The following is a 26,390-nucleotide window of genomic DNA, read 5'->3' as shown; positions in this document are numbered from 1 at the left end:
GGGATCATGACCTGAGCCGAAGGCAGCCGCTTAACCAACTGAGCCACTCAGGCGCCCCACTTTAATGTCTTTTAATTACTTCCTTCAAATACGTGTTGTCTGAAACCTGTATGGGTCACAAAATAGGCTGATCCTGCAGTCACCTATGCAGACTCTGCTGAACTATTCCAAATTTGGTATAAATTGATGTTTTCTAGCGTATAAAATTAATGTTACAGAATCCTTTCCCACTGAGCCGATCTGGGTCAAGTTCTTCATTAGAATTCTTCTTCTGCCTGTTTGCTGCGGGACTGCTTGAGCTGCTGTAGCCGCTCGATGGTTTCAGAAATCGTACGCTCTCCATGTACCTTATTATCTCTTGTACGGATATTAACGGTGTCACTGGCTTTCTCTTTTTCACCAATAACTAAAACAAAAGACACAAAGCTTTGTTAGGTGGCAGGATTTTTATTGAACATTTGAACAGAAATGATCCTAGGACCCAGAAGCCACCATGTAGCTTCTGATTCTTTAAAATGTTCAAATGAGCTATCAAGCCATGAAAAGACATGTAGGAATCTTACTTAAATGCATTATTACTCACTGAAAGAAGCCAATCTAGAAAGGCTACATACTGATTCCGACTATATGACATTCCGGAAAAGGCGAAACTATGGAAATAGTAAAAAAAAAAAAAAACAAAAACAATCAGTGGTTTCCTGTGGATAGGAAGAGTGTTTTGTATGTGGAGCACAGAGAATTTGGGGGGGCAGTGAAACCGTAACGGTGGACAAATGTCATTATATATTTGTCCAAATCCATAGAATGTACAAAACCAACAGTGAACACTGCTGTAAACTGCAGACTTTGTAAGAAGTCTACCAGTTCGGTGCGGGATACTGGTAGTGAGGGGGCTGTGTCGGTTTTGGGCAAGAGGTGTACAGGATAACTTTGTCCTTTCCGCTCAATTCTGCTACAAACTTAAAGTGCTCTAAAAAATAAAATCTATTTAAAAACAAAACAAAACAAAATAAAATAAAATAAAATAAAAATAAAATGTTCATCAGTTGACCATGTATAGTTGGGCGACCAATTTAAAAATCTTTTCATTTAAAAAAATCTATCATTTCATAATGCTTCAAACCACTGTACTTACTGAGTCACTTAATCCAGTCAACTTAATAAAAACTTACCATATGAAGGAATAGGAGATAAAGGAAAGAAGATTTTTAAACAAACCTTTACCATTATTCTTTTTCACACCAAAATTTCCCTTTGTTACAACAAATGAACAAACTTCACAGTGTAAGAATCTGGATTAGAGAGAACTAAACTAACGAACACAATTCTCATTAAGTCTCAAGACGTCAGTGTTTTCCTAAGGTTTGGCAGGTTTTCTTTGGTAAGTTTCCTTTCTTACCTAGGATGAAGTTATATTGTGCTAACTGTGCGTTTCTGATCTTCTTATTTAACGTACAGCCCGGATCCAGATCAATGTCCACCATGAATTTAGCATCATGGAATTGTTGCCGTACCTATTTAAACAGATACAGAATTCTTCAGATCTAAAATAAGAATTATATTTTGATCTTAAATGATTTTATTTAACATATGATTTGAATAGTTATGCAATTATTAAAAAAGGAATGCTAGTAGGTATATTGAAGAATATGTTATTAATCTGTGACTTGGGACTACATTTTCAAAAATTAAAATGACATATTTTGCTTTTGAGAGGTAAATATTTTAGAAAATCCTTAAAAATCAGAATTCAGGCAATCAGCTAAATTTAATCAGTTCTTTACAAAAGAAAAAAATCCTTTTGCAAACATATCTTATGGTCACTAAATAGTTGCCAAGAAACAAATTGCTTATCAGTCTCCACATTAATACATAATGATGGATGTCCAATCTAACACAGAATGTAATATTTCTGATCCCTCAAATAGGCAGCAAGCTGGTAACAGGAATTCAGTTGTTGCTGTCATTTGTGTGTGCAACATTTTAATATGAAACGTTGACAGCACAAACAATAGGCCCAAACCATCTTAATAGCTTTTTGTGTTTCTAGAGAATGGAATACAGTCATATAAAATTGTCTTTTAACACTAATTATTTCTTTAATAATAACTTTGTGTATAGGACCTAAGCTAAATAGAACTCTATAAGAAAAAAAAATAGAACTCTACAAGAATAATTTATGTAAAATAAAATATCAAGTTTGAGAAATACTAAAAAGTAGTTTTTTTCTTTCTGAACAGGTATTTTCTTTTTGATTAAAAAAAAAAAAGCATTTTTTTAAGAGAGCGTGCAAGTGGGGGTGGGGGTTGGAGGGGCAGAGGGAGAGGGAGAGGGAGAGAGAGAATCTTAAACAGACACGGGGCTTGATCTCATGAACCTGAGCCAAAATCAAGAGTCAGACGCTTAACCGACTGAGCGACCCAGGTGCCCCAAAAAGAAACCTTCTTAAATGAAGGAGCCAGAGGCAAAGATCAAATTGGAATTTCTTGAAATAAACTTCCAGGAATCTAAAGTTGGCAATCTACATTAGAGATTATTATTCCATGCCTTTTTTCTCCCCTCAAAAATACCATCTCCACTTTACCATCTTAAGTTTTTGTATATTAAACAGTAAACAATGTTTTCAATATTTTTCCTTTCCAAAAAAAGGCAACACTACGTTAAATTTTATTAATTTTAAGTTAAATTAAACTAGATTAAAATTTACATCTACCTGACAACCAATTACCACTAACAGGACAAAAAGATCTGAATAAACCATTTTTATTTCACTAATAGGCTGTTATGTCTACATGATCATTAACCAAGAGGGATTTTTGTTAAGTACGCAAATTTTAGAAGGGTTCTTGCACGGTTTATTACAGGTGCCAGGATAAGACTATACTTTCAACTGTAAGCTATTTTAAAGAATAAAGCATAGTGTTTTAGTTTCTTCACACGGGCCCTTGTGTGCATGTGAGTTGCACTACTCAGGAACTGGTGAAGTGGATAATCACAGGCTGTTTAGCACATCTGGTCTCTAGTCATTAAGTATCAGTAGTAGTGCTCCCCCACGCGTCCACTCAATAGAACCAAAAACCCCATGCCTGCATAACTCCAAATACCACCCCCACCACTGACGGAACGGGGGTAAGTCTATTGTCACAGTTGAGAAATGAGTTATTTAATTACAGACCTTTCTCCTACCATGTGAGCTTTCATAGTGCAAATAAGAGAAAGTACAATCAATTAAGCACGGGACATAACTGATTTTTATCATTTATAACTAAAACTATTGTGCGCAGTAACAGAAATATAGTACGTCTGAATGGTTTGCTTTTCAGGTGGTCTAATGTTCATGAATTTTTTTTAAAAACAGTTAAGACCTGAGTGCAATTTATTCTGATGATCTAGAAACATGATGGTTTTGACGTTATGATATTGTTCCCTGATATTTAAATCTGTTTTAACTAGCCAATTTATTACTTTCAGCTTGCAATTATGAAACAATGATTATTTATAACACGACTTTTAACGATTTGAAATTCCTTAGTATGGAATTGTCCCTCTAACAGAACAGACTGTTCTAGTCTTTAAGGTGTGAAGCATGAATGGATATTTACAAATCTGTTAGTAAGGTAATTTTTCAATGGGTAGGGCAAAACATGGGTCTGGCACACCATTAAGGTAAAAGAAAATTTGCAAATAATTGAAGAAATTTACATTACAAACATGAAGCAAAATTATTCTTTGATCAAAGAGCAGCTTAAATTGCATCATGCATCTGAAATTACGTATCGTACTGGGGCATTATTTCCTCATACAAACACTAAAATATACAAGTGTATTTAAAACACTATCCAAATCACGTCTTCTGATCATGAAACATGTAGGAAAGTATCAAAGAGGTAATGTAATCTGTTCAGAAATAAGAACATTTCTCTATACCACAAGTGGCTTGATCTACCAAGGATATGTATATCTTATGAGATATAAAAAGCCAAGTGGCAGACAGTAAATTGAAAGAAAAGTTGTATTTAAGGATTACCTTTTGGGCATATTCATCACATGTTGGTCCCACTGGAACTACCATTACCTGGCGAGGAGACAGCCAGAAGGGCCTTTAGAAGAAATTAAAAATATTTAATGTGGATTGGGGTCCTTTCCTAAAAAACGATGGCACATTTCTTGTCTGCTTTTCAGTATCTTCCTAAAATATGTAAGGGCCACTTTATCTATTTTTTTTTATTTTTTTAAAGATTTTTATTTATTTATTTAACAGAGATCGAGAGCACAAGTAGGCAGAGCGGCAGGCAGAGGGAGGGGGAGAAGCAGGCTTCCCGTGGAGCAGGGAGCCCGATGTGGGCTCAATCCCAGGACCCTGGGATCACGACCTGAGCCGAAGGCAGACGCTTAACCGACTGAGCCACCCAGGCGCTCCAAGGGCCACTTTAAAAAACTCTCCCCTGCCCCTTATATCCAATAAAGACTAAAGGGAGGGGATTCAGGAGCAGAGAGGGCAACTTAAATCAGGAAGATCCGTAACTAAGGTTTGATTTACTAGGCAGATGGCAAAGCACATTGAGGGCAGGGACTATGCCTTGCACCTCACCGTATCAGGAAACAGAACATCACGCACCAGCTGCCGGAGGGGCTAAGAAAGAACTGCATTTAGTGATTCACTGTTCAACATTCTCTTATTAATTATTCTTCATGGGGGACATGGACCAGACCATGCCTTCAGTTATTCAAGATCCATTTTGCGGGATTTAGCAAATTATAAATGATAACTGGTGACAGTATTTGATAAAAATGAATGTTTTCACTTTTTTTTTGAAAGGCAGACTGCCACCTGTAGCGCCTCGTTTGATAATGTCTGGAGTCTTGCAAGCCTGACTACCCTAAGTTCTCCTATGTTTTCACTTCTTATTAAAAACTGACCATTTGTAACTCTACTGTGCAGTATTTCAGGTGTCAAATCCTCCCTATGCTGCAGACATTAGGACTAGTGTTTCTCTTAATCAGTCCTCTAGTTTCAGTTGTTTTATTACAGCAGGGAAAAGGCACTAAATTCTGCCCGAACTGGCTGTTTCCCACCTATTACAGGTTTGACAGAACAATCAGCTGAGGATCGCCCTAGTCTCTAGAAACCACGTAGAGTGTTTTCCATATTTGATTTGATTTTGTGAAACAGAACTGAAAAGAGATGATCTCATTTCACTGACAAGTATGAGAAACTCCCTTTAATGACTGAACGAACCAAATTAGAAATAAAATTGAAATGACTACAATATGTAAGGTAAAACACATTAACATTTTACAAAAGTTTTTTATCAATACAATTAATATGGCAGACTCTACAAAATGGGTGTTTTATAACCTTGTGTGGCTTTCAACTGCCTTTACAAATTGTGGGCCCAGACAAAACTGCTTAAAAATAAAAAGGAAGTCATGTGCTCATATCCTGCCAGCAAAAGCATAATCTTGTAGAAACAAGACAAAAAATGTTGATCAGTTTGGAGTCTGTACTTTCAATTAAAAAGTAATTGGCGAAAGATTTATACGATCTGAAGAGAAACCAGAGTACAAATCATGGAACACTACATCAAAAACTAATGATGTAATGTATGGTGATTAACATAACATAATAAAATAAAACAAAAAAAGAACCCCCGAAGTAAGATCAATTAAAAAAAAAAAGTAATTGGCTTCTAAGGGATGTCAAAATACTTGCTTATTATGATCAGCAATCCTCAACAAAGTAAGCCCAAAGCCTACTCTTGTTTACTCAGACAGAAACATCAAAACCATATTAATCCCAAAGCAACAAATGTGCTTCTTAGTGTATAATAACTCCCAATTAGAGAGTATTACATAACATTCAAACAAATCAAATTCTGAAATAAAAATACTACTAATAATTATTCTTAAAGCAAAAATTTGGGTTTAGATTATGATTCCTTAGTGAACACCTGTCATTAATTAGAAATGACCAATCAGATCATTCTCCTTTTCTACTGCATAACTAAACTGGACAGCAGACATTTCTTTTAATCAATTTACATTGTCTAGACAAAAACAATGACAAAAATTACCATTTGCCGCCAAAGTTTTCAGTGAGGATAGCAATCATTCTTTCCACTGACCCCAAGATGGCTCTATGGACAATCACTGGCCTTTTCTTATCATCACCATCATGGCTACATAGGAAAAAAATATTATTTTACTTTACATATTCCTTTATATCCCCCTAAAGACGAGTACTCAGAGCAGACTCCAGAAACTCACCTTACAAAAGTGAGATTAAATCTGATGGGCAACTGAAAATCCAACTGGATTGTTGCACACTGGTGGTACCGACCAATTGCGTCTTTAATCTGTATATCAATCTAAGAAGTAAAAACGTAAAGACTGGGTTATTTTAAGATGCTGTCTATATTAAAGCTCAACTCAGTAGTTATAACAAGACTGGCTTTCTTTCTTTCTAACTTAAAGTATGTCTTCTTCACCCCAAAATAAAAATCACATTACTCAAATATACTTTCATACTGACCTTTGGACCATAAAAAGCTCCATCTCCAGGATTTAACTCCCACTTCTCACCAAATTCATTCAGACTGCTTTCAAGTTGCTAAGGATAAAGCAAGATGATCTTTATTTTTGTTCATCTGCAACTTCCCTTCTTCCAGCCTGATCTAAGACTAAAACTACAGTAATTACTTTCTTGGGTCCCTATTTTCTGTGTTAGAATTCTGTCCACCTAAACATACTCACATACAAATCCCCTTTTCTGAGAAGTAACTGAAATTCATCAGTGTATAGGTTTAAGAAGCACAGCACGATGGTTTGATTTATACTGTAAAATGATTATCAGTTAGATTCAGCGAACATCCATTTTTCACACAGACACAATAAAAAGAAAAGAGAGAAGAAAAAAAGAAGAACATGTTCTCCCTGTGATGAGAACTCCCAGGATTTACTCTCTGACCAATCTTCCTGTGTATCACACAGCAGTGTCTGCTAAAGTCATCACGATGCCTATCACGTCCCTGGTATCTGCTGTTCTCATGACTGAAAGTTTTTATCTTTGGACCACCTTCCTCCAATTCCCCCCTTTTATAAGTTACAGCTTGATGACTGAAAAAATACTCAACCATTTGTAATATGAAATCATACATAAAAAAACTAGCTTGCTCAAACCTAGGAACCATTTCAATTTTCTCTTGCTTTTAGCCATTTAAAGAGCCTTGTTTCTTGGAACAAGTTCATTTCAGTCAAATAGTACTCAAGCAGGCTGAAAAACAAAACTTACTTTCTCAGCTTGATTCCATACTTCAATATCTCCAAGGAATTTTTCTGGGCGAGTAGACAGGTTCAGTTTAAAAGAAAATCCAAATATGCTATATACTGTACGTAGAAAATCCAAACAACCTTTTATTTCATCCTCAATCTTTAAATTAAAAAAAAAAAAAAGACAGTGGTAACTCTCCTTGACTTTCTTCACAATTCTTTCAAATTATTTTATCCCACAGAATCTCGTAATACCTGCTCTATGGCACAGAATATGTGAGCATCATCCTGTTGGAATCTTCGTACCCGCGTAAGTCCTGTGAGTGCTCCCGACAACTCATTCCTATGAAGTACCCCAAAATCAGCTATCCGCAGAGGCAACTCTCGCCAGGATCTTGGCCGATGATCAAACATAAGGCTGAAGAAAAAAGAAAATTAAAACCCACTGATAATTAATTTCACAAGCATAAAACTACTTTTCTAATATATGAAAGGCTGTCTATACAAGCAACACTTCTCAAATTCTGCACTTCATACCACAATGTAAGCACTTGCATGAATAAAATAGCAAATAAATTATAATACAAACATCCACAACTAAGAGAAAATAAAAACTGATTCCCATGGGTCTGGAGTCAAATCCTTGTGCTCAATATTTCCATTAATTTGAGGACTGCCTTTAATGCTCATATTAAAAAAAAAAAATCTTAGCTCCATACTAATCATTAAATACACTGGAAACTAAAGACTGTGCCTTCTTGTCACTCCCAAAACTGCTTCAGTTCTGTCTGAAGGTGCTTCAGCAACTTTAGAGAATCTGGGAAAACTAAGAACAAAGCCAGCTGGCCCCCTGACTTACAACCCAGTTCCCTTATGGAGATTCCCCTCCCCCGTCACCTTCGAGGCCTTGCTGCTCGGAGCTGGAGATACTGAGCCACTGACAGCCACCGGCAGCCACCGCTCTCCCTAGTATTCCCCTGAAGTCACTCTTCGTCTAACTTTCAAGGATAGAAAGTGAAATAACTGCAAAGCAAGGAAGATCTCCCAAGTATGTCAATTCATTAGCAGGTTTTAAAAAAACATGTTTAAGGGGCGCCTGGGTGGCTCAGTCGTTAAGCGTCTGCCTTCAGCTCAGGTCATGATCCCAGGGTCCTGGGATCGAGCCCCGCATCGGGCTCCCTGCTCGGCGGGAAGCCTGCTTCTCCCTCTCCCACTCCCCCTGCTTGTGTTCCCTCTCTCGCTGTCTCTCTCTCTGTCAAATAAATAAATAAAATCTTTAAAAAAAAAAAAAAAAAAATGTTTAAGAAAAAGAAAAAAAAAATTCTAGAGAACTGGCCATGCCCACATTCAGTCTACCTGTTTTATATTCTACCTCTTCGCTGCTATTATCCCACTGCCATTCTTGAATGTCTACATATCTGAGGCTCTAACTCGGCAGGAAAGATGTTATAATATCACAACAAAGTTACATTTAAATATTCTTCTGATTCCATAATTTGTTTTAAACAAAAATTCTTTCAAAGGAGGGAGAGCAAACCAGGACCAATTGCAGCATGGGAAAATCTTTAATAGGAACTCAAAACTGCTAAATACCAGTGTCCGGGGCAGTTCATGGGTTTCAGAGCAAATAGCTCCTTCTCCACCTCAAAGGAGAACATGTTCTCACTATAGTGCTGCCAGTGGCCCGATGTCATCCAGAGTCGGCTGTTGTAGATGTTTGGGGTGACCACCTCCTGGAATCCTCGTTTCCTATATTCGCTCTGTTAGAAAACAAACACAATACACATGTAGGAAATAGAGAAGTTCTTATTTCTGGTGGGAGTAAAATTTAAAGAGCAGTTTTATACTAGGATCTAGTGAAATTCAAGATGCACATACGTTATAATATAGAAATTCTACTTGGAGGTATATATGAAAGAAGAAACTCCTGCACACACATAAGGAGGCCTATCAAAACAATGCTACTCTACCGTACAATCACTAATACGAGAAAATTAGAAATCACACCAGTGTCCACCAATAAAGGAATGGGCCTAGTGTGGTAGTTAAAGAAGAGAGTAAGTAACAAGTGAAAATAAACAGGATTTTTAAAATATTATGATTTTTTGCATTATGAAGACTGATACACAATGAGACTTCACGTATGTAAATTTGAACTATACAAACACATAAATAATTTAGGGTACATATGTATGGGGTAGATATAAAATAACATGAATCTATGCTAACTTCAAATACTAGTTTCTTCTAGGAAAGGAGGGAAATGAATCAAAAGGGGTCCTAAAAGGGAGCTTTTTTCGTTACTCTACACATATTACTTCACTTAAATAAAAAAATCTGAAGCAAATATAGCCCAGTGCACATGTGTGGTAAATCAGGGGGTGAGTATGCAGATGGTGGTGGTGTTATTCCCTACAAACCTGAGCCTGAAAGACTTCTTATTTTATAAAGAATAAAAAAGCAATGTAAAGACTAACTTGTTTTTGAGGAAAATATAAATGGTCAAAGAGCATACAGAGCTCCCACTTTAAGTTCACCAGCTTCTCTGTTGTGTACATACCCACGTATAAGGACAAAGTCATGTATTAAGAGGAAGGAATTTTTTTTTTAAGTAGGCTTCATGCCCAGCATGGAGCCTGATGTGGGGCTTGAACTCATGACCCTGAGGATCAAGACCTGAACTGAGATCAAGAGTCTGGATGCTTAACGGACAACTACCCAGGTGCTCCAGGAGGAAGGAATTTTTTAAACATTTTATGATAATTCACACTTGCATTTTTATTCCTTTAAATGTTTCTTCTCAAATACAAGATTGTTTTTTTCCTTTTAGTAGACCTTATTTAATATAATCAACTTTTTTCTTAAATTTACAGAAGAAAATAATGAATATGGTTTACCCTGATGAATTCAATAAGTGTATTATAAATGTATGCTCCCTTCGGCAGGAAAAAGCAACTTCCAGGGCTGAGTTCATGAAAGAAATATAGTTCTTGGTCCTGAGTAAAAGAAAAGCAAAAGAATGTTTATATATGCACGTAACATCAACATAAACTTCAGTGTTCCTGAGTCCAGAATACGACCATGATATCTCGTATTTTAATGTGTGCCATTCCTACATCAAAGAGAACGCTGTTAACTTTTCTGGTGTACAATTCAATAGTATAGAATCGCAGCTGATTTATAGCTTAGCATTAAGTACGGTCTCTGCCTGTTACATTCCGGAATCCAGTCAAGTTTACCCAAGAATGACCTGGAGCAGGGGTTAGTTCTTTTCAACTATCCACAGTGGGAGCTCTCACAGTTTTAATTCCTCAAAGCTCTGAGATGTGAATATTGTTTCTTTTTTCTTTTTTTTTAAAGTAGGAGCAGCAGGAAGGAGACCAGGAAAAGGACAGCGATAATGAAAGAGAAGACACAGATGAAGCTGCCTGACTTTGGGTTTTGGTGAAAGCAGCACACCCTCCTACCTTCTTGCTTACCACTCCCCCACCAAACGCCCAGAATTCTCAGGGAGGGGCCCCACCAACTGTTGGTGCTTCCTTACCACTGGAATTTATTTCAGGCCACCGAGAGAGCAGGGTAGGAGATGGCACAGAGTGAACACAATTTTAGAAACGTCATGTTTTTATCAAACCTAATTTCCAGTTTAGAAAACACTGAGGGGTACAGGGATAAAGAAAATGACACCATAATATCCACTGGTGACTTGCTATGTCACCTTGGGCAACAAGAAGATTAATTCTAGGGGAAATTGGTTTCCACATCTTTAAAAGAAGTCCGTGAGACCAGGAAATTTCCAAAGTATCTCCCAGCTCTATGAAACCCTGCTATGCTGCTTTTACAGGAAACTAGGTCATCAGTATCTGTTCTTAATAAAAATAGTAGTTAAAATGAGTATTTCGGTGGTACTGAGCACTAGATCCTAGAAAGATAATATAGACAGTAAACAATAAGTAAGATAACAATAAGATAATAATAAGATAAGTAATTTATGGATTATATAGGATACACCACAATACAGGAAAGCTACAGCATCTTTTTAAAAGGAAATTCCTAGTACTTAATACAACTAAGTTGCAAATAAAAATAAAGAAAATTCAGTCTAGAAACATTATCATTCTTTTTTAACATACCCTCCCAATTTTCCTATGATCTCGGTTTTTAGCTTCCTCTTGGAACTTCTCCCATTCTTTCAACATTTTAGGATCTGGGAATGAAATGCCATAAATTCTCTGGAGAGTCTCCATATCTGCTTTGCCTTCCCAGTATGTGGAGGAATTCTGAAAGCAAAGATTAACCATGAAACAATATTCAAATTTGTTACTAACTCACTTATTTCGAACTAGATGTTATTTCTTATAGTGGTCTATGAGTCAAATTCATAGTAGTCCTTATGACAAGAAAAATGGTATAAAAGGTGCACACTTACTAAGCATCTCACAGTTGCTCTGAAGCCGAGCTAAGGTACAAAGCTGGCTGTTTGATTCCCTCAAAAATACCTCCCTCTCAACCATCCACTCAAACCACAACTCCACAAACATGAGATGCAAGGGCATCTCCCACAAGAAGATTAAGTAAAAATGGAAAGTAAACCAACAAAAAATATCTTGAAATGACCCAATTTATTCTTATAATTTAAAGTGCATTTGAATAATCACCCATAAAACATTTATGAACTGGCAAAAACTGGCAGGACTAGTTTAGTTAAAAAGCACAAATAAAATAATTACTACTTAAGACAAACAAAGAGCAAAAGCACACACTAATAGTAAGTTTCAAAACTCTTCAAACCATGACTGTGTGAGTTTTGGGAATCCCCTAAAGTTCCATCTCCACGTGCTCTGGTGATGAATGGTCACAGCTTCAGACTTTCAGTTAAAAAAGACTAGTCACTTAAAAAAGACAGTGACTAGCAGGAGAAAAAATCCATCCTTATATTTGCAAGAGAAAAATAGGCAGAAAGATAAACCAAGAGAAGTTTAAACATACACAGATAGACAGATACATTCACATAGTCTTTAAAGTTACAGGGCTTACTTTGTGTATTTTCAAAGTCTTAATTTTGCCGGTGTGTCTGACATGAGGACCCCGACAGAGATCTATCAAGGGGCCACACCTAGAGATAAAAAGAAAGGAAGTTTAACAAAGACTTAAAATGACATATATGCCAGTTAGTTACATTTAATGACAACTGACATTCTCACCTATAGACTGTGGTAGTTGGAGTATTCACTTTTTCATTCAGTATCCGGCATTTGAACTTATTGTACTAAAAACAGGAAAAATTGTTTTGTAAAAAACCCTCCTTTAATTTTTATCTCTAAATACTACAGCTAAAATATAACTCAAAATACATCTTATCGAAGCATTGCAGGAAAATAAATATGTCAATACTTCATGTTCTAAAAACACTGTTACATTTTTCTAAAGAAAAGAACAGGCTTCAATTTAATACACTAAACCCCAGTGTGACAACTTCAAGTAACATTACAGAGTGACACAGAAGTGGAGGCTGTATGTTACAGCTCAGTTTACCTTAAACATTTCTAGTAAAGTTTCTTTCTTTACTTCCAATCTTTCAAAGGCTTGTTTTTCTTTAATGATTTTCTTACATAAAGCCTCCAAAGAAGAGAAATCATTGCTGGACACACCGCTGAAGGAAAAGGAAGTATAATTAATCTCTTTCCATTCTATTCTACTCACATAGTAGCTTGGAGGAGTATTTCTTTAAAAAAAACGTGAAGAGTTTTAATATAAAAAAATAGACCCTTGCATCATATATTAGAATTTTAAACTAGATATTATTATTGTTATATTTTATATTTTCAGTGGCTTCTACCTTGGTCATCACGGAGACTTCTCACTAGTGAACCCTCCCTCCACCACCTCTATGACCGGCTTCACTTTATTTCCCAACATACCTTAGGGTTCTACCTCCATCGATCTACAAAGGAGCTCTTATAAGTTACTAGCACTTCCTAAGTTACTACAACACTTCAAGTTTTGATAGTGGAAATACTTGGTGACTATTAAGCAGTAAGCCTGTTATCATTCCTTCCTTACTGAGAACTCCTTAAAAATAATATATGGACTTTGAGTAATTCAGAATTTATTTATTTTTTATTCAGTTACATAACTTACCCTTCTTCAAGGTACATGTCATAATAGAATCCATTTTCTATTGGTGGACCATAACATAAACATCCACCATAGACTCTTTCCATGGCTTCACCCATGATGTGAGCACTTGAGTGCCAATATACCTGAAAATGCAAAGAAAAATGGGATGGTCTGAGTTTGGGCATATATGCTGTCAATTAATACGGCTGCCTTGAAAAAGATATATAAAATTTACTCTAAATAAACCCAAGACATGAAAAATCTAAATTTAGAAATGTATAAACTTTGGTGTGATTCTATGCAGAGCCAAAATGATTTAAGAGGGTTTTAATTACTAAGTTGCTTTTGTACCTTAGAGATCGTCTGGTTTAGTTGTTTCCAAACTAATTAAATTCAAATTAGCATCATTAATTACAAGGGATAGATTCTGTTCCCTGAAAACAACTGCCACTCACAAAGTGACTGTCTTCTTGACTGTAATGACCCAGGGTCTTTGGAGACAATGTGCCTATGTCCCACATCCCATGTGCTATGCTGTGGCCCTTACTGAGATGTGGGACATTACTTAAGAATTACATTCTCTTTTTCCTTATTGGCCGCAAACAATTAAGGTGTTGTAACTTGTCCCCACAACTCATTTATAAAACACAAGGACAAACATGGACACTGAAATCTGATGGCAATACAGCTGACCCTTGGACAATGCAGTGGCTAGGGATGCTGACCTTCCATGCAGTCAAAAACTCAGTATAACTCATGACTCTCCAAAAACCTACTAGTAGCCTACTATGGACCAGAAGCCTTACTGATAACATAGTCAGTTGACACATATTTTGTATGATATATGTATTATATACTGTATTCTTATAATAAAGCTAGAGAAAAAAGTTATTAAGAAAATCATGTGGAAAATACATCTACTTTATCAAAAAATACTTACAGATATTTATTTATAGAAAAACAATCTGTATATTAGTAGACCTCAAACTCATATTGTTCAGGGGTCATCTATACTTGGTAGATGAGTCAGAATATATCCACAACTATATTTTTAAGATTTGTTAAGGTACCAAAATGATTTTTAAAATTTTCATTAAAAACTTAAGGAATGCAGAATACATCTGAAAACCACTGATACACATACATAAATAAACTATCATAATAAAACAAAATATTTTATTTCCCTTTATATGGTATACTATCATGGGGAAATAAGAAAACCTTGCCATCAAATGCAGGCTGATTTTTATAGTGCTTTCAAGCAGATTTGCATTTTAAGATGAGGAAAATTTGGAAATTAACTGTCCAATAGGAGAGTAGCTTAAAGAATTGTTCAATTTTATTTGTAAAATCTATATATCTTGCTTAAGTGTTGACTGACAGGGCAGAAGCAATTTTTACTTGCTTTACCAGAACACTTTTCTCACTGAAGTATCCAGTAATGAAAATAAATTTATTCATGTTCACTTCTTTTTTTTTTTTTTTAAAGATTTTATTTATTTATTTGACAGAGAGAGAGAGAGCACAAGCAAGGGGAGTGGCAGGCAGAGGCAGAGGGAGAAGCAGGCTCCCCGCAGAGCAGGGGGAGCCCGATGTGGGACTCGATCCCAGGACCCTGGGATCATGACCTGAGCTGAAGGCAGTCGCTTAACCAACTGAGCCACCCAAGCGCCCCTCATGTTCACTTCTTAAATACACAAGGCAAGCTCTTTTATGCTGCTCCCTAAATGAAAGATAAAATGAAGATTTCAAATATGACGAGACACCAATAAACTCTAAACCCACTGACAGTGGGAGCAGGAAGACACTGGAAATGTGAACCTTTATTTTGAAATTCAGTGACTACTAAATAAAAACTTACCGCTTGAGCTTCCTCATCCTCAAATTTGAGAAGCTCCAAGGTACAATCTTCCTCCAGAGGACGGTCTACATCCCAAACAACTTGATTCACTTTAGCAATAACAGTGTTGTCAGCCAGGCCTTGACTTAAAAAATATACACACAAGCATATATATAAACAAAAGAATGTAAAAAAGACTCTTTTGTAGTACAACACTTAATCTGAGAGCAAGAATAGGAAAATAAACGCTATATATATCTTATATTAACACTACATACATTACTTATAACGTATATTATAGCTTTCTGAAATAAAATGGAAAAAGCAACAACCCCCAAAATGTACCCAAGTATAACTAGAGGATCCCAAAAATCCAGAACACTATTATTTTACATTTAATGCCTCTTATTTAAGCAGACACAACTGTGATAAACAATTTTCAGTGGTTTGATTAATCTTTTCATTTCTCCAAATAAAGTTTTCCACAAAGCCAAGCTATTTAGGCTCCAAAAAAGAAAAAGAGGGGCTACTAAGTAACTCTTCTGCTCTTCCTCCTACTTGAAATCTGTAATAGATTTTTTCTGTGAGGTAATGCTAGCCACAGAATAAATTCTGTAAATGACTAAGATGGTATGATTTATAATAAGCATATAGGTAAAATAAAGGACTAGTCAATAAAACTTGTTTATAATATGGATTTAAAAAGCCATTTACACACACAGCACAGAGTACACAATATAAACTATCACCAAGCGATTAAGACCACACTATCAGACCACACCAAGTGTAACAGCCACAGGAATTCTGAGGACTGGAAAGCAGCAAAAGTCAGATTAGTCTGGACAGGCTTTGAGGATAAAGTAATGAGGGGCTGAAAGATCAGAAAAGGAGAGGAGGTGGCATTCCGGACGAGGGAGATGTGTGTTAAGAAAGGTTCAGGAAGAGGAGCCTGGGTGGCTCAGTTGTTCAGCGTCTGCCTTCGGCTCGGGTCACGACTCCAGGGTCCTGGGATCGAGCCCCGCATCGGGCTCCCTGCTCAGTGGGGAGCCGACTTCTCCCTCTCGCACTCCCCCTGCTTGTGTTCCCTCTCTCACTGTCTCTCTCTCTCTGTCAAATAAATAAATAAAAAATCTTTAAAAAAAACCCCCAAAACCAGAAAGGTTCAGCAAGCTGCATAGCTAGAGAACTGAGTAAGATGAATCAGATTACAGGTCTGAATGTGTAGCTAGAGAAGTAACAGTCTGTAATAGCCTAGACAACTCAACAAAAGCAGACAGCACTCTATACTTTGAAGGAAAAGTTTACAGTCTTTGTAATGTTAATCTTAAATAAATCTACCACCTGAAGGCTTCAGCTGGCTAGACATGCAGTGTTGGATGGTTCTCTTCTTACTCTGTATAAGTACAGCTAAGTACATACAACCTCCCCCACTTGAGATTTAGGGCAGCACTATAACAGAAGGTAAACCATAAATTCCCATCCCATTTTCAAATTCACTGAATTTCCAACAGATTACATCCAATGTTTTCTTTCCTTCTGAGATCATATAAAGCCAACAAAATGAAAAAAATATACACATTTCATAAGACATACATGGATCTGGCAGAGAGAAATCTATTTTATCATATTGGTGTAAAAGTTTTCAGAAGATTAAAGAATTGGCCAAAAGGTGACTAATATTCTCCATATTCTTTGGGAAGAAAATGGCTTTTATCTCAGGGTCCAAAACAGTGCCTTGAGTTGCTAACAGCAGAGTTACTTTGAAAATGTAGATATGCACAGACCATATTAGATCATTTCAATTTTCCAAAGAAGGGATAAAGTAATTAAACTTTCAGATTTAAAACAAAACAAAACTTCAAAGAAAAACCTTTTGAAGCACATGGAGCACGCCTTCTTTTTTCTTCCCTTTTGTATTCACAACTACCATCCAAACCTTTCAACAGTCTGTTACTCATGCTATAATTTTTCACACAACAGCAAGAATTTATTCTGTACTTTTGTAAAAATGTCCTAAAGCACCCTCACTTGCAGATCAATGCTTTATGTAAAATTTTGTAGTTCTCAAAAAAAATATTTTCTAATTGGTTATTTGATAAAATTACAATGTAATCTGGAGGACAACATTGTAGAATGTAGAGAAAAAGTTCCTGGACTAATAGGAGCCTGAATTTTAACACCAACACAGCTACAATCTCAGTGTGCAACAACGGAGGATTACCTTAATCAAAATGCCCATGAAAGTCACCTCTAAAATGAAAGGTTGAACTTATTCATTTAGAGGTCTATCCAGTTATTTATGATCTCACATGGAAACCTTGATATTACAATTTCCTTCTTACTTCCTCTGGAGTAAGATAGAAGTACCTTAGGTAGAAGCAATGGTCAAATTAACTGAAACACTCCATTTTCTTTGTAAAAAGTACTAACTAGTGTCCATGACACAATAAAGATTCATGGCTCAAAGGCCAACTGCTTCTACGCTCACCAGCTGCATAGTGGGCTTACTGCTAATCAGCTAGGTTGGTTCCCAAACCTCTGTATGTACTTGTTTTAGGCCTTAGGTCCAACAATATGAAGTTGATGATAATCAACCATTTTTTTTTTTTTTTTTTTTTTTAAATTTTTTATTTATTTATTTGAGACAGAGAGAATGAGAGAGAGAGAGCACATGAGAGGGGTGAGGGTCATAGGGAGAAGCAGGCTCCCTGCCGAGCAGGGAGCCCGATGCGGGACTCGATCCAGGGACTCCAGGATCATGACCTGAGCCGAAGGCAGTCGCTTAACCAACTGAGCCACCCAGGCGCCCAATAATCAACCATTTTTGACAGTCGCATGGTGATTGCAGGTGGTTCAAATCAACATATAATTAGATAATAAAAATAAATTAGAAATAATTACATATATAGAGCGAAAGATATAGTGAATATATATTTACATGTTTTAAATTAAAATGTTTAAGACAGAAGTTGGCAAACTCTTTCTGTAAAGGGCTAAATATTTCAGCCTGGACCATACATGGTCTCTGTCATATCTTAGTTTTCTTTCTTTTTTTTTTTCAAACCATTTAAGAACCATGCTTAGCTCTTGGGCTGTACAGAAGTAGGCTATGACCACAGTTTGCCAACACCTGGTGTTAGATATGTACATCAATTTATGCTTTCCCATCTTTATCATTTCCTATAAACAACTATTAATCCCAATCATATCAGAGTAAGAAAGCTTGACTCTACTACAAAGTATGCATCTAATTCTCAGTTATTTCTCTCAACCCAATACAAGTTTTAAGATCAGACATGGTCCTTTGGATTTATTAAAAATAGTACATTATTTTCACGTGTCCTATATTAGCTTCTTAACGTCCCCATGTGAGATGTTCTACCTTCATTTTTAACTTCAAAACAGACATTTAAGTCAAAATAAGTGAAACACTGTCTACTTGGTTTTGTGATATTTACAATCAAAGTGGAAGAACTAATAATATAAAATCCTTTGTAAAATAAGACCAAAGTGGACTCTCTCAAAAATTAACTTTGAATCTTTTTTTTCAAAGGAGTACCTTAGGTAGAAGCAATGGTCAAATTAACTGAAACACTCCATTTTCTTTGTAAAAAGTACTAACTAGTGTCCATGACACAATAAAGATTCATGGCTCAAAGGCCATGACTTTTTTTAAAGATTTTATTTATTTGAGAGAGAGAGAGAGAGCACGCAGGCACACATGAGCAGGGGGAGCAGCAGGCAGAGGGAGAAGCAGCAGGCTCCCTGCTCAAGCCCGACGCAGGGCTCAAGCCCGACGCAGGGCTCAATCCCAGGACCCTGGGCTCATGACCTAAGCCGAAGGCAGACACTTAACCAGCTGAGCCACCCAGGCGCCCCTTTAACTTTGAATCTTGAGTATAGAGCTCCACATCATTTTGATTTTTTAAAATCCCAAATAATATAAATTAAACATTAAAAATACAAACAGTAACATAAAAATATTATGAAGATAAAACTTTACAATAAAAAAATTTAGTTACAAACAACAGAAGGTCAAGATAGGTGTAGCTTATACCTAATTCCACAAGCAATTTGATATGGTGTAGTTTTCCAGGATTCTGCATTGACCTGTTTACCATCAGGCAGAGTGACTTTAATCAGCTTGCTATCTTTTTCTGCCTTCTCTGCCAGAATGGAATCATGCTCTGCTTTTAGTTTATTATACATCTCAAGACGTGTGTTAATATATTCAGGCCAAGGATTCAACTGCAAGACAACAAATGAGGAAATAAATGATCAGTAAATACTTGCTTTCCTCTTTAGAAAAAAGAAAGAAATAATAAAAACAGACAATACAAAAATTATGATTACTAATGCAACACGGTAAATGGATTGCCCAGATCACTAAGCACTGGCTTAATCATGTCCTAAATTAAGGTAAGAAAAAGAATTAAATGCTGTCTTCTTATAATTTTTACTATAAGAATTTTTTAAAAAATAGAAAAATACAAGTAACAACAGACACGTGGGCTGTTAATATCTTAAATGGACAATTATTACCATTTGCTATTTGCATAAGGTGATTTTTTTCCTTTAAGACATTCTCTGAAGGTCTTTTCTAATCAAATGACACATACAGCTATAAACAATACTAGAAATAAAATGGTTTTTCCATTTTGTTTCAATCTTGTTCAAGGGATGGTCTGTACAGCTGGTCAGACTATACGTTCACTTACAATTCTTAACTAACCAACTATGAATTCATTTGACTTACGGGCTCCCATTCACAGAAAATTCCCTCTGAATTCAAAGAGAATAATACCTGCACATTGCCCTGAGAAGGGAGGTAAGACAAGTACACAAGTGATCAGAGGAGCAGAGAGGAGGAGGAAAGGTCTTAGACAGCTCACTGTGAACTTTTTTCCAGACAGATCATTTAAGACACATATGGTCACATTTTGTACTTAAAATACTCTAATCAGAAGGGTCCTTTAGTTGCACCTTTTGTTTCCTCTTTGCAGGCTAATTCTCAAGCTGTGACGGAATAACACGTACCACTGTACTGAAAGCATGAAAAACAGACGAGGAAACGTACACATTTTTCTATTTACTTGCAAATTTTAAAATTCACAATCAACAATTTCCCCCACAATTACAGTGGACTAAATGGACAAAACCTAAGAGAAGTGGTTAGGTAGGGCTGTAAGCAACACTTAGTTCCTGATCACCTACAAAATGACCCTTCAGTAAATGAAATGACCCTTCACTAGAAATTTACCAACGCAGCATTCGTAAGAGCAGCTCTGTAAAGCCAGTTTACGTGCTACAGGACACTTCTACAAAGCCTGCTCCTTTGTGCTTCTGCATCCTGGTAGTTTTCTAAGGAGTCTCTAATAAAATGCAATGACTAAAGCAAAAACTGAAACGTGGTTCACAGCAGTTCAACTTCAAAAACAAAGTGGGAAGACGAGCTTAACTGCCTCCTAAAGCAGAATACCCAGAAATCAGGTTGATTCTGGGCTGACTTTTGAAATGCTACCTCCTCTCAGTGTGAGCTGGGGGAACTGTAAGCATTTTCTTTACAATGGAGAGGCCTCAAGGAGATCTATCTGGCTCAAAACCAAACCCTAGTGGCAAGTCCTTGTGGAAACAGTGTGATGGGTCAAGGAATTGGGCCCTCTCTGGTTTCTGTTGCATTCAGTGTAAACTTAAACATCAAGTCTCTACCTCTTAATATCTCACTGAATGAAATGATCAGACAGCTGGCATCCAATCTGGCAACTGAGTAATTACCAATCCCCTTCTTTCCAACTTTTTTCCTCTTTTTTTTCCAAATCTAATCCCAAAGATCGTCTTGCAATTGTACTTCAATGTTGTTTTCCTTTTTCAATAATAAATAGCTGCAAATCTTTTTCCACCCTGACTTTCCTAATTCTTCTCCGAGTGTTCCACCTAGTGCCATGTAAACCATTACAATCTCATACAGAGTAAGTCTGAGACAGCTCCTGCCACCTGTCAATCTTTGATAAGAGGGCTCTAAAACATTCACCTCTGCTCGGCCTCCGTCTCCAGATCCTTCTTTGTTCTTCTTCTTGCCTCCTTCCTTTCGCTTCTCCTCCCCAGCACCTACCTATATAAGCAAAGAAGAAATAAGATTTTATATTTTACTCTAATTTGACACCCCTTCATGCTGTACCCAGAAAACTGAGGAATTTTAGCATGTATTTAAAAAAAAGGCGGGGGGGGAGTAAATCTGATTTTGAAAGACTAGAAGATTTCACCACTGTCAAAGACAAATTAACAAGTTGCAATAAGGACAAGTCTTAAAAAAGTAGAGAGGAGTAACCTGATAACATTCAAGTCCTCCGATTTCGTTTACTTTGCTTGTCCTGTGATTCTCACTTCAGGTTTGCCTGGACATATACTCAGTATATGGCCACAAAAAAGCATGCAATTTATTCAGTAATAGTATTTGCAGAAAAAAAAATCTAATGTTTTAGATGTGCAAACTTAATCTCTCCAGGGAAACTGAGGCACACACGTGAGAAACTCCCAGAGAAGGAAAGAACACAGCTGCAGCACTATGGTTAGATGTTAAATAAGTTAGGACAACTGACTTTAAAGGATGAAGATTTCAACAGGCTGGGTTTTGAGAATGGAGGAAATAAATTGTTGGAAATGTTGAGACAGAGAATGAGAAAAAAATGGGAGAGAATGACAAAACCAGGCTGACAAAAACAGATTGTTTTAAGAAATCATGTCAGTTAAGACAGACTAGGGCTTAGACAGAAGCAAATACTAAAGGTTATGGGGTTACCATAAGGAATGTGGACTTTAATTAGAAGTACATGAAGGCATAGAAAGTTTTAAAGTAGTAAGTCCTGTGCAAAAAGGCAACCAGTGTAGAGTTGGTCTACACTGGTGGTTGTCAACCAGAAGAAATTTTGCCCCCTAGCGGATACCTGGCAATATCTGCTGATACTGGTTGTCACAACTGGGGGGGGGGGGGGGGGGCAACTGGCATACAGTGGCTAGAGACCAGGGATGTTACTAAACATCCCACAATGCACAGGTCAGCCTCCCCAAACAGAGAATTATCCAGTTCACAAGGTCAAGAAACCCTGAAATTCATTATGGGATACTGTGAAGAGTATCTTCACAGAAATGAATTCTTTACTTCACTGCTCAGACAGAAACATTCTAAAGCAAATTGCACTACAAGAAGTTTTACAATGTACAAAGTTCCCCACAAACAATCGCATCTATTTCTTGGCAACCCTGTGAGATTGACATTATTATCATTCCCATTTTACACATATAATTAAATGGGAAAAAACTAGATGATTTTTCTAGGTTCACACATTAAGTCACAGGAAAGATACCCAATCAGGTGCCGACAGTGGTCCACCCTAAGGAGGGAAGTGATGATCAGCAGTGAAGGAGTTTTGAGGGTAGAACTGGGAATAAGAAGGGGGGACTTTATTATAGCTTTCTATATGTTTGTGGTCTTTTTTTTTTCTAGCAGTTTTATTGAGATATTTTCCTACACCATACAATTCACCCATATAAAGTACACAATACAGTGGTTTTTAATGTATTCACTCAACCATCACCAAGATCAATTTTAAAACATTTTCATCACCCCAAAAGGAAACACTGTATCCATTAGCAGTCACTCCATTTTCTCTTCTCCCCAGCCCCTGGCAACCACTGATCTACTGTTTCTATATATTTGCCTATTCCAGGCACTTCATATAAATGGAAGCATACAATATGTGGTCTTTTGTGACTGGTTTCTTTCACTTAGCATGATTTCAAGATCATTCATGTTACATATATCAGTACTTCATTCTTTTTTTTAATGCCAAATAATATTCCATTATTTATCCATTTAACAGTCAGACATTTTCAAATGTATTACTTGTATAATTTAAAAATTAAACTAAATTAAAAAATATATGACTTCCAATTTCAAGCTGAGCTAAAACTTTTCCCACTCTGGGATTCTGGATTTCACAAACTTTTCAGGTTCATTTATAGTCAATAGATAAATAATTAACATAACTTAAGCCTATTCTAATCAATAAAGCACTAACCAACAGGGTTACAAGATTCTCTACATGCCTTTGCTCTACTGTAGAAATGATGCAACTAGTCAAGTATCTCTGGTAAGAGGGATGAAATTTAATTGCAGATGTGTGCAGGTTTAAAATGGAAAAAGAATGAGACACTTCTACTTTTCGGAGTGTATGTTTTTGGCTTTGGTCATATGGATATCTGCCAAATGAACAGGAGTAGTGGAAAAGAAGGTGAAAATTAACAGAAAGGTTTTCTGTGTTCTAAATACCTCTTTTTTAATAAATGAGAATACGGGCCCAAGGAGGGTAAAGTATTTTGCCTATCTGTATACAGCTAGTAAGTAGTAGAGCCAGGACATTGAAACAGGTTTCTCTAGAACCCTAAGCTCCATCCCATCTTTACTACAACAATTAGGAAGATGCTGGGCAACTGTTCTCTATTTCCAACAAAAACAGAACAAAAATATGTGAATTTATGCATTGTGTATCTATGTATAAGCAATCTAAAATTTCAATCCAAAAGTTGGAACACAGTTGGGACTGTGAAAGGAAGCTACAGAATTACCTTCCTCAGGGATATTTAGGAGTTGAAGGAAAAGTACCTACAGAGTGTAGTGTAATTAAATTCAACCCCAGAGACTGGGACAGCTGGTCTAGTCCTGAAGTCCAATAGTTTGATGTAGTATCTGTCCCTGACTCATTTCTCGGCAGGGGACAGGAGGCAGGACAGCACCAGAGCTATGAGTACTGTTACAGAATATTGGGTTGGAGCAAGGTACTTACTTATTCTTTGCCTATTTCCTCATCTGTATAATGAGAATAGTAACAGAACCTTCTTCATAGTTATGTAAGGATTGAAAACGTTGAGTTAATGCATGTAATGTATAATATAGTACCAGATCCACAGTTAGCATTCAATAAATATTAGGTATTGCATAATTATTACAGAAGAGAGAAATCATGTATTTGTTAGCTCTACATCACCTTCAATTAAGAATGGCATAACATAGTATTTGTGGACATGGAAAGTTGTTGACTATAGACTATTAAGCAAAAAAAGTAAACAAGTTACAAAACAATAGAGATACCATTTTTAAGTGAAAAAATATAAACAGAGAAAACTCTATGAATAGGCACCATTTATCACCTTAAATTTGATTTATACGGTTTAGAATGTGCACATATGAATTTTCCCCATTCTATTCCTGAGTTAGAGGACATCTTCATTTTACTGAGAAAATTGTGGCTTCTATGTGATTTATCTTTTCAGAGAGTTAGGGTTGAGGCTGCTTTAGCTTAAGACATCACCACTCCTCACTTGGACTACTGCAACAGCATCCTGCTTATGGCCTCACCTCTTTCTAACATACCTTCCATCCCAATGCCAGAATGATCTTTAAAAACTACAATCCACATCTATCATTTTCCTGCTTAAGAACTTTCTCCTGTAGATCACAATTTCAAGTATCTCCTGAAATCCTTCTAAGAGCTCTAGCTCCCCCCCCTTCAGGCTGATCCCTTGCAAGCAACCTCACAGACACTTTGGGTGTGCCTTTTCACTGCCCTTGCTACCTTTACCTGTGGAAGCACTGCCCTGCCTGGTTTACCTAGTGAACTTAGACTCGTACTTCCTAACTGGACTCAAAGGAGCCCTGCCCAAGCAGGGTTAGGCACTCCCTCTTTCTGTATTCCCATAGGGTTGATCACACTGCACAATGACTATTTTCCTGCCTCACACACCAGGCTGTAAAGTCCTAGATGTCAGGCACTAGGTCTTTTTCATCTGCCTAGCTTCATCTTCCAGCAGTGCCTGGCAAAATGAATACCTGACATTTGCTGATCATAAAAAAAAAAAAAAAATTCTCATTCTGGTGGTGTGAAAGTGACCTGGGAGTTGTTCCTAAGGAATGGATGACACCAAAGGGAGAGTTCAAAGATGAAATGATCAGCAGGTGTGAATGTGATAAGGCATGTCTACAGCACCAGGCAGGGGAAGTGTGTAACCTCTCTAAGGTTTGTCAACTGGGGTCACCCGGCCTCTACCACTTACTTATTATAAACCACCCAAACTTGGGTAAGTTGGGTCAGATCTCGGGGATTCGCTTTTCCCTCCCTTAAACTGAAGCTCGTTACTCCTACAACGTTTTAGGATTAAATGAGGTTCTGCAATGTTCTTCCCGCCTAAAGTGAGTAAAAAACATTACTCTGGGAGTCCCGAGTCCTAGATTCTAATTCTGTCTCGGCTTCTAATTAGATGTCTGGCTCTAAGCTAGTCCCTCTCTCAGGGTCTCAGTTTCTTCATCTGCTAAAAGAGGATGGACCTAGAGATGACCTGCAAGGCCCCGCCCTACTTTATAAATGGACAGTCTCTGCCCAAAAGAGGCTCTGGCTCGTCCAGGAGCTCCATCGTCCCCCTCGGGTCCCACGCGGGCCGGGCCGCTTCCTTCTTCCTGCCTGGTTGGGCACCGGGGACACCAAGCAGAGCCCCAGCCTGCTTCCGGGACCCACTCAGTTCGCTCACCGACTTCTCCTCGCCTCCCATCTTCCCTGAAGGGCTCCTGTCCTTCTCCTCCGACATCAACAAACCACAAAGGAAAGACGGAACCCAAAAGCGACGATCTGGAAGACAGGAGAGCCGAAGCCAGTCAGAAGCGGGCTGGGACCCCAGGAACACTGCGCTTGCGCCACGTGGCCCGGAAAAGACCAGCTGATGCAATCGGAAAGCGCCCAAGCCCCGCCTCCCAATCCGCTGGCAGAACGGGCAGCCAATCGACAACTGGGGAAGGCGGGTCCTTCCGTCTCTAAACCAATGGAAAAACTTGGTTTTTCCTTTAGGAAAACAGAGTGCGGCGGCCTGGGAAAGGGATCCGCGGGCGCTAAACCTGTACTCGCTGCGGGTGCAGGATTTAACCCCTAGAGCCTAGAAGTCCTCAATGCGCGTGCGCCTTTTTTTCACGCATACTCGCCTATTAGTCAAGGACCTTTCCAGCCACCATAGCGAGTGGGAGGGGCTAGTTTCAAGCTTCTAGGAAGTCTCCGGGGACCCGAATGCTGTGCCTGTCACTGGGACGGATCCGGGTTAGAGCCCAGGTTTCCTACGG

General features: G+C 37.5%; 1 protein-coding gene across 1 annotated transcript; it reads right to left on the bottom strand.

Annotated features, from left to right (window-relative positions):
* Positions 1-25,987, bottom strand: TARS1 (threonyl-tRNA synthetase 1). Its single transcript, XM_032415321.1, has 19 exons — positions 25,811-25,987; positions 21,261-21,341; positions 19,287-19,477; positions 15,251-15,374; positions 13,411-13,532; positions 12,805-12,922; positions 12,474-12,538; positions 12,307-12,385; positions 11,403-11,549; positions 10,167-10,265; positions 8,863-9,029; positions 7,525-7,687; positions 7,292-7,429; positions 6,533-6,610; positions 6,268-6,368; positions 6,075-6,179; positions 4,028-4,100; positions 1,400-1,514; positions 1-406 (listed from the first exon to the last, which is right to left on the bottom strand). Exons 1-19 carry the CDS (start codon positions 25,865-25,867, stop codon positions 258-260), a joined length of 2,172 nt encoding a protein of 723 aa, XP_032271212.1. The 5' UTR covers positions 25,868-25,987; the 3' UTR covers positions 1-257.
* Between the last annotated feature and the right edge of the window lie 403 nt (positions 25,988-26,390).

This window comes from Phoca vitulina, unplaced genomic scaffold (genome assembly GCF_004348235.1).
Source record: "Phoca vitulina isolate PV1807 unplaced genomic scaffold, GSC_HSeal_1.0 scaffold17, whole genome shotgun sequence".
NCBI lineage: Eukaryota > Metazoa > Chordata > Mammalia > Carnivora > Phocidae > Phoca > Phoca vitulina.
This window is presented reverse-complemented; position numbering and strand designations above follow the sequence as displayed.

What these genes read in the sequence shown, in the direction of transcription:
- TARS1 (XM_032415321.1), bottom strand. Translation starts at nt 25,867, where the DNA reads ATGTCGGAGGAGAAGGACAGGAGCCCTTCAGGGAAGATGGGAGGCGAG. An exon ending in CAAATTGCTTGTGGAATTAG is followed by an intron (nt 15,375 to 19,286) that starts GTATAAGCTACA and finishes ATATTTTTTAAG; the next exon opens with TCAAGGCCTGGCTGACAACA. An exon ending in TATGGAATCAAGCTGAGAAA is followed by an intron (nt 6,611 to 7,291) that starts GTAAGTTTTGTT and finishes CTTTATCCTTAG; the next exon opens with CAACTTGAAAGCAGTCTGAA.